At 27.2% G+C, this 8800-nt stretch overlaps 2 protein-coding genes and 1 long non-coding RNA gene across 4 annotated transcripts; 1 reads left to right on the top strand and 2 right to left on the bottom strand.

Moving 5' to 3' along the window:
* Naa35 (N-alpha-acetyltransferase 35) lies at positions 1-5153 on the bottom strand. 2 transcript variants are annotated; one of them, XM_089219797.1, is made up of 13 exons: positions 5012-5153; positions 4278-4378; positions 3177-3304; positions 2648-2871; positions 2423-2573; positions 2171-2360; positions 1926-2104; positions 1657-1851; positions 1451-1591; positions 1172-1350; positions 900-1101; positions 454-723; positions 1-388 (listed from the first exon to the last, which is right to left on the bottom strand). In XM_089219797.1, exons 2-13 carry the CDS (start codon positions 4375-4377, stop codon positions 248-250), a joined length of 2100 nt encoding a protein of 699 aa, XP_089075923.1. In that variant the 5' UTR covers position 4378; positions 5012-5153; the 3' UTR covers positions 1-247. The 2 variants fall into 2 exon arrangements, with proteins under 2 accessions (XP_089075923.1, XP_089075922.1); XM_089219796.1 differs by having other exon boundaries at positions 1926-2360.
* A 132-nt stretch (positions 5154-5285) lies between these two features.
* LOC149058777 (uncharacterized) lies at positions 5286-8437 on the top strand. Its single transcript, XR_016190310.1, has 2 exons — positions 5286-5401; positions 5487-8437. It is a non-coding gene; the product is annotated as an uncharacterized LOC149058777 (long non-coding RNA).
* Positions 7242-8800, bottom strand: galla-2 (MIP18 family protein galla-2). Its single transcript, XM_015521295.2, has 4 exons — positions 8513-8800; positions 8357-8436; positions 7947-8213; positions 7242-7453 (listed from the first exon to the last, which is right to left on the bottom strand). Exons 1-3 carry the CDS (start codon positions 8625-8627, stop codon positions 7947-7949), a joined length of 462 nt encoding a protein of 153 aa, XP_015376781.1. The 5' UTR covers positions 8628-8800; the 3' UTR covers positions 7242-7453.

Consider the following 8800-nt stretch of genomic DNA (forward strand, 5'->3'; position numbering starts at 1 on the left):
TTTCTTGTATCACACATTCATATATTTATATACATATATTATTAGTATGTTATATTATATTGTTATATTAGACGAAAAGTATTTGTTTTTACATCACAACAAGTTTCAACACATTAATACAAAAAAAAAAAAAAAAAAATACTACATACAATTTTAATGATTACATTATTATGTATTTAATTATTTTGGGTTCAAACAGTCTTTAAAATAATTAAATATCTTTAATGTCTAAAAACATTGTTCAAAATTAGCTGAGCTTTAATATAGGAAAGTAAGAATTAGTTGTGAAGTCGAAGTCCAATGATACATTGGGTCCTCTCATATATCCACTAGCAAGCAACTTCATAGTTACAAAATTTGTTTTACACACTTTTATTAAATCCATCACCTAAAATACACATAATTCAGTATTTATTAAAGTAAATCAATTAACTAACAAATTGTATAAGTTACTTGTTGAGAGTGTGGTTGTGCAATTGTATCTAGTAAACACCTTGCTTGATGAAATAGCTCACAACTATTCAAATATAATATTCCAGGATCTCCAGATGCTGAATCACGTATTTGGCATCTAGTCATTTGAAATTCATTATAAGAAAACGGTGGTGGCACAGCTACTGCTGAGAATGCAGCAAATCTGTGTTCATAACGAACTTTTTCATTGTCAAATTTTGCATGTTTTGGAGTACGGATTTTACCTTCCAATTGAAATCCTACCAATGTCTATAGAAAAATAAATTTTAGTAATTGAGAAATTTAATACATTTGTAAAATTAAAGTTTATAATATATTTTATATTTGTAGTTTCTGTTAATGATTGAGTATTGATAGTAGTATTAGTCTTTAAAATATTCAAAAAATATCCTATGTAAATACCATGGTTTTAGTCATTTAGATACCTTGAAATAAGCACCAGTTAAACTTTGCATAGCATGGCACATAACAATTTCTTGACTATATGGATGAGGTTTTTTCTTTTTAGGCTTATTTCGTTTCGTTCGATTCTTTTGAGAATCGACCAATGAATCACTGCCAAGTAACACATTATCAGCTCTATTTAATGTAGACACTAACCAACCATACAAAAATTGATATAAATACCTGAAATAATTAAAACGTATCATTAAATTAAATTAAATCATAGCAAAATGTTTAGAACAAAATGGCTTACCAATAAATATACTGATATTCGTGTGGACTATACAACTCCAATTCAAAACCAGACAATAAGTACATTATCATAATTCTAATTGTATGATAAATTATCCATGTGCTAAAACTAGCTAAATGCTCTCTAGGTGGATCCAATTTTGACGAGAATGAGTGCAAAAAAGCATCAACCCTCTGAGACTAATTAAATAACATAATACATTTATACAAACAGTTGCTTACAAAATAAATTATTTAATAATCAATTAGTTACACAACATTATATTTTTAATATGTGTACCTCATCTTGAAGAGCTGAAAAATCTTCCATAATATGTGCTAATTTATCTCTTTGTCTAGCTTTATTGTGACCACAAATCTGAATCAACCCAGCAAATGGACGAGTACAATGATCAAAAAAATTATGAACACAATCTTTAGCCTAAAAATATTAAATAAATTCTCATTATTTTAATCTAATTTGTATTACAAAAGGTTGAATATTACTTGAGAGTTAGACAAAATGTTTAAACGTGGTATGAGTGATGGTGGTGCTATAAATGACTTAGCCCATTCTCGAAGACAGTCCTCTAAATCCTGAGTACCAAACACTTTGCCAGGTTGAGGAAAATAAAGAGTTTGCATTATCGATCTTGATACAATACATAAGTGACTGTTGTGACCAAGTTCAATAAAACATTCCTAAAACATTATATTACGCACAGAACCAATTTACATTAAATAATAATATAAAGTATTATACTAGCAAAACATACCAAAGCACTAATAAAAGTTGTGCAATTTGTCAATTTACAAATTTGTTTCAGTCTTGTTAACAATGAATCAAAATAAACATAAGCTTCATCAGCTGGTTTAATTTTTGTATAACGAGGAAATGTAGGTGGTAACAGTTTTTGATTTATTAAAGGGTCAAAGCCCAAATCATAACACCAGTCTGAAAAATATACATAAAAAAAAAATAATAAGCGTATGAAATAGGAATATTTTGAAGTTTTCTCACGGCCAACTTTGGGAATTCCTTTATCCACAGTATTTATTAAAGAAGGAATCAATAATCCACAAGTAGTTAACAACCTCTGGGTTTCTCCCATTGAACTCGAATGATTTTCACGACGATTAAAAGAAAGTAAAATTTGGAAAAAAAGTCTAACAAACTTAATGCGTGTATTTAATGCAACATAAGATTCATTCTGTAAAAAAAAATTGTCTAAAATTATATTGGTGCTTACTAAAAATAATCCATGTACTGTACTTCTTCACTATTTGCATTTGATTTTAATTTATGATTTATTGACTCATCAACTTCTCTCATCATACCAATCACACGAGTGACAGAAATTTCATTAAAATAGTGATAGCTATAAAGCGCAGGTTGAAAATCTTCTTCTTCAAAAACTTGCGCCCTGTAGAATATAATTATATGAAATTTGTGGTACACAATAAACTATTTACTGATTTGAAATAAATAAATTATTACCTGTTAGCAAAGTCCCTAATTTCTTCAATGATTTTATATATGCATATACAAAATGCTTTCAATGGAACATCTTCAATTTCATATGGCTTTTGGAAATATAGATTTGTGAATACCGTTTGTGCTAAAGAATGCCCTTCAAGCCATGACACAAGACAAGCTAATGTAACATCTATTATTGATATTTGTTCAGACACAGAAAGTCCGCTTAATTTCAAATCTTCTAACTGTAATAATTATATAAAATAATAAACATTAATACACTAAATTATACATTTTCTTTTTAAATTATTTATACAATAATTATTCTAAATTTAATATACATAGTAATACTCGGAGAGATCAGTTGAAAATGTATTAAAAACAGGAAATTTTTCATAATTTGACTTAAGCATGAGTGTCATAAATAGATTTTACTGTATTAAAAACTAAGATTAATTTATCACACTGACTATTCTGACATTTCTTGACAGTTTTATAAATAAACAAATTAATAATATATAATAAATTAATAAATAAGCATTAATTTTACTTTGATTGCTTTTGATTCACGATTACACATCATGCCTGCATCCATTTTGGGATCCATTATTTCAATAGCTGACATTGCTTCAAATAAACCGAAAAAGTAGCCATGTAAAAGTTCACCTAATTCTAAATCTGAAAAATTAATTTTGTTCAATTATTATAGGAAGTGGTCCAACGGACAGATAAATACTGCAATTGCATGTGTCTCAAGCAGGGTGGGTGTAAATTACTGGTGTCACAAGGAAGTTTATAAATTTATAGTAATAATTATAGTTTATAATAATTAATTTCCGATAACTTAAGTGAATAATAAGTGAATATAATTGAGGTATAAGCATGTATAAGTGTATAATTAAGTAGATTGCAGCACTGATTATAGGTACTGATTATTAAAATTAATTAGTTCCATTTATAATTCTAGAGACGAATCCACCAGTTTAATATCACAAATAATACATTCTCCAACACAAATAAAACACAATGCATAATAAATTTAAATACCTAATAAATATGGAAAGTTTGAAATAAATATACTGATGTAAAAATATTTTTACCTTGATCAAGTCACCAAAACACAAAAAAAAAAAGGATAGAAGGTAAACTTAATGACCATCAATTCTCATTCTTCAATTGCATACATGATAATGATTTATGTATTGATTTAAGAAATATATTTAATGGTTAACTCGGAGGAGGGCACTGGGGTACTGAGTACTTAACTAATTTTTAGGGTATTTAAGTATACCCCTACTTCTTTTTTGACGGTTTGGCTAATTAACTACACAACACATCTCCACACTTCTTTTTATACAATGGGTTGGTCTCCTAGCTTTTAATCCAGCCAATTACAAAAAATCATGGATCTTTAATGGAAGAAGAGATGAGAATAATTATTAAAATATAATTTAGATAATTAATGATGGTTCCAAATAGAACTACAAGAAAGATTTCTTATGTTATATGCTAGTGATTTTTTATAGCACACTTAGAAATCACTAACTTGATACACCAGGAAAAAATACCCTATAAAATAGTGGCGTAAAACAAAAAGAATCTACAAAAATATTGATATATATGGTCTTTAAGACAATAATAATTATATTACCTTTAATTGAATCAAAAAATTCTGGAGTAACATCCTTCCAATTATAACTTGGATTAGACTCATTTTTTTGATTAGAAATTGATTTACAGTCAGTCTCCATTCTAAAAATTAATAAATTTTTACTAACATAAATATATGGACACAATGTATTAATTATTAGTTAGTTGAAATTATAAACACATATGGGGACAACATTATATGCTTAGCTCCCAAGGTTAAAATGAAGCGCTAACATTTTTACTATTTTCATTTCAGTTTTGCAGTTCAATATCAATAACTACAAAATGAGAAAATTACTATAGCATTTAAGGTTTAGATTAAGTTATACTGAGTTTATTATATTTCTGAATGATTTTTTTTTGGCACACACCCATACAAAATTTAGACTTAATACAAATTATAATATAGATATTATATCCAATATCTGGACTTTTAATTCTTTGATATTTTATTGTGGGTTGGACTTTTTTTCACAAAAAATGGGGATGAGCATGCTAGGTGAATCAGTTAATATATTTCTCATAAATACTTTTTATTTTCTATTAACTGCAGAAAATATTTTTCAATATATTACCATCTGCATTATTAAAAAGGAAGATAAAAACAGTTTTTTTTAAATTTTGATTTCATAACTACAACCCATTTACTGTATACAACTTAAAGTTTATTGCTACTTTACTATAAAACATTGCTGTAACGCTATGTCAACGGTAATGGAGTCAGAATATGCCAACCTGATAATCTTTCTTTTTGAAATTACAACCAACGGAATGTGAGTTTCTGATAGTTTTGGCGATTCTATGTATTGCAAGTCCGGCGATGGTGGGTCAGGTTACACCGTCTTTCGTATCACTGAGAGCCTTGCGACGAAGATAAACGTTTGTGTCGACTGCTGTATTGATCAAAAAATTAGAGTAATATGAATTAGAGTACACATCGCGTTATTTTCGGACGTGCGCCAAATCGCCGTGCACGGCAGCGCGGTTTGTTATTGTAAAACGCATTGGGCACGTCGGACGTCTGTACCTCATTTTATACTGTGCGAAGTCTGTAGCGTTTGGGTACCTACTAAATAGGTATGTCGTTACTCGTTATTACCGTGTGCTGTGTGCGTGTGCAAAAACGTATGTACTGTAGTAATTATTTTATTGTATAACGTAAAAATATATTATTATTATTATTCGTATTTTGTTTTTGTGATTTGTGTAGGTAGCAGGTACGGATCTACGAAGAAATACGATACGAGAAGTCGAGAACGTTATCAAAATATCAATCGGCGTTATCAGTGGTCGCAGACCGCAATTGCAAATTACAATATTATAATCATAGACCTTATTACACTGAAGTTTAAAGCTTAGATAAGTATAATATATTAATATCATCTAAGGGTGTAAGAGTCTATGAATATAAAATAATGTTAAAATAGCAACCGCGGGGGTATAATTATTAATTACCGTCGATGAACGTCAGCAGGCATGCCAACAGTAAGTTGATGCTATATCTGATAATTTAATAAGATTTATTATTATAAATTATAATCAGTTTATAATCGAACAAGTAGGCATGATGCATTCAAATCAATATTAATTCTATATTCAAAGCATTTACTAACTTTAAACTTTAAACATAGAGAACAACATTATCAAGCTTCTAAAATGTGTATGTAAAATAATGAAAGTAACTGAAGAATATTTTAAATTAATTAAAGTTGACAAGGAGCAATTATTTATAAAACACATACATTTGAGAATCATACTAGCTGTTCAAAGTTCAAAACACATAAGCCTTGTCAGAATATTTCCAGAATGCACAAAATACTTTAAAATTACTGATATTTACTGCAGGCCACAAAAAAATTTATCTCATTAATAATATTTGTTTATTATATTTAAAAATACATCTTCACATTTTTTTGAATTTAGTCTGCATGTATCTTAAATAATAATTATTTTAATATTTACCAAATAAATACTGTTTTTGTCTTTTTGACATAATATCTAATTTCCATTTCGTCTTTTATGTAGTTTAGTAATAAATTAGTAGATTATGCATCATCACAAGCTTGAAGTTTTTATTAGCTTTATAGCAATACTCAGCAATAGCAATCATAACCAAAAGTTTTTCGGTCTTCAGTGAAACAATTGATCTGCATGTTTATAATTATAATGAAATACAAATTATTAGCAAAAGTGTGAGAAAAACAAATGGAAAGTAACCTTTGCACATCAGTAAATCACAAAATCACAAATATGAAATAAGTGTTAACAAAATCACAACTCATTTTTCACATTAAATAATAAATATTAAGTTAAATATGTTTTTTAATTAAATATAACCATAGACTAATTAAGATAACCACATATATATAAATGAATGATGAATTTATAGGGTAAAGAGGAAGGGAATACAATCTATGTTTCGACATTTGGGTACACTCTAACTAAAAAGATGTATTGTGGGGGATTTTTTATAATTTATGGCAGTGATTAGTTTGTTAACAATTGAATGTGTTGTGGTTATTCTTTTTTGTGCCTGGATTTGTAATTAACTTTGTTAATAAAAGCCAATTTTAGCTTTTGTTTATCTTATTGCATATTTGCATATAAACTATTAAGCGATATTTAAGGTAATATTATAGCATGTGCTTACGTGATTTTAACTGCTATAAAATACAAAACCTGATAATGAGAATAAGGACTTAAGTAGACAAAGTTCACTGGTTATGTCACATGAAAAATTAGAATTTTTAAAAACCAGTAACAGCCTACAGATTACAGACAAAAATAATCAATGGTTATAAACATTAAATAATTAAATATAATATTTACTAACAGTAATTCATTATCTTTAAAGAAACTATTACCGATTACCATGAAATGGAATTAAAACAATAATAACCAGTTACTGGAAGTAACTTGTTTTACACAAAATCTTAATTTTAATAATTAAATAATTTACTAAGCGTTCATTGTTTAAAAATTTCATTATATTTGATTCACAATTTTATTTATTTTTAATTATAGTTAAAATTTTGTAATATTATAATAGGTAATTGAACAAATACACAAAATCGTTATATTAAAATAATATTATAACATAAAATGTATTTCTTCTTTCAGGTACTATCAAATTGCGTTTATTTGTTTTTTCTCTAGTAGTAACATCTGAACGCCATACTGCAAGATTGAATAATTATATTAATTATATGGTTAATGATTATTAATTACATTTTTATTTATTTTATATTCATTATATTGTTGACATTGAATTAAAAACAAATTTTGTATAATTTATTAGTTCTATTACGTTTACAGTTTTTAAGCAGGTGTTAATACCAATTGTCTGCTAACTTTATTTTACTAGGCCAAGTTTTTTTGAATAATAAGTGTAAGGAATAATTGTAATAAAAAAAAAAAAATGGAATGTAGAAAAACTAAACTCAAAAAGAAAAGAGTTATTGGAGAATTTAAAGAGTGAAAAAACTCTACTTAGTTTTCTTAAACACACAACATTTTTAAAAGAACTTGATGTACATTTTTTATAGAATGAACAAATTTGCAAGTTGAAAAATACTATATAAGACTATATATTTTCTACATTTCATATCTTTTAAAACAAATACAAATTTTAAGACTAAGATATTATAATATATATATATATTATAATTACCTATGCTGTAGCTATACATTTATTTAAGACTGTTGATAGATGTGTATTTTCCAAAGCTGCAGCCACTCTTTCTTTGTCATCTAATTGCTTATTGATAGCATGTTCGGATGCATGAGTGCCTGGAGTTATGGTAACAGATATTTTGAAGCGCGGTGGTAGACACCATAGAAGTCGAACTTTAATAGATAATCCAATCAATGTAGCCATACTGCAATGAGGGATAGTTGGTGTAAATAACACCTTAACTATATTCATGCTATCTTCGACCTATAACATAAAAATATATTATAATAGTATCAAATGTATCAGAATATTTTCAACATAAAATTATTGATAACATGATTAAACTTTTAGTAAAGCTCTGCCTTATTTGGGTCATCATTTTATAGCATAATTTAGTAAACAGTTACCTCAATTAAATTTTGATCAACAACTCTAAGTTCTTCAAGAGACAGTGGATGTTCAGGATCGGTTATTCCTCTGATCAAATCTATTTGTTTAGAGAAAAAAAACGTGATAAATCAGTAAAATAGTAAAAGTTGATTATATATAATCCTTAGATTTACCAAAAATTTCCCTTGAATCAAATTCTTCAGCTTCATCATCGTCCAAATCTTTTTCACTTACTATCCTCTCTTCACTTTTTTCAAATAAAGTTGGATTTTCATTGTCAAGTCCCATTGCTATTTCAAAATAAAAATTATTATGTTCAATGTTATAACTTGCAATTTATTATTGCTTGACTGCTTGTTTCCTTGTAGTTTGTTATGCACTTATGCCTATAGCTTATGAATTGTTAAATTCATCAAGAGTTCAAGACACTTCTGAATATTATTGTAATGGTATCACAAAAT

Source organism: Diuraphis noxia, unplaced genomic scaffold (assembly GCF_037042655.1).
Source record: "Diuraphis noxia isolate RWA-SAM2 unplaced genomic scaffold, SU_Dnox_SAM2 contig0002, whole genome shotgun sequence".
Taxonomy (NCBI): Eukaryota; Metazoa; Arthropoda; class Insecta; order Hemiptera; family Aphididae; genus Diuraphis; species Diuraphis noxia.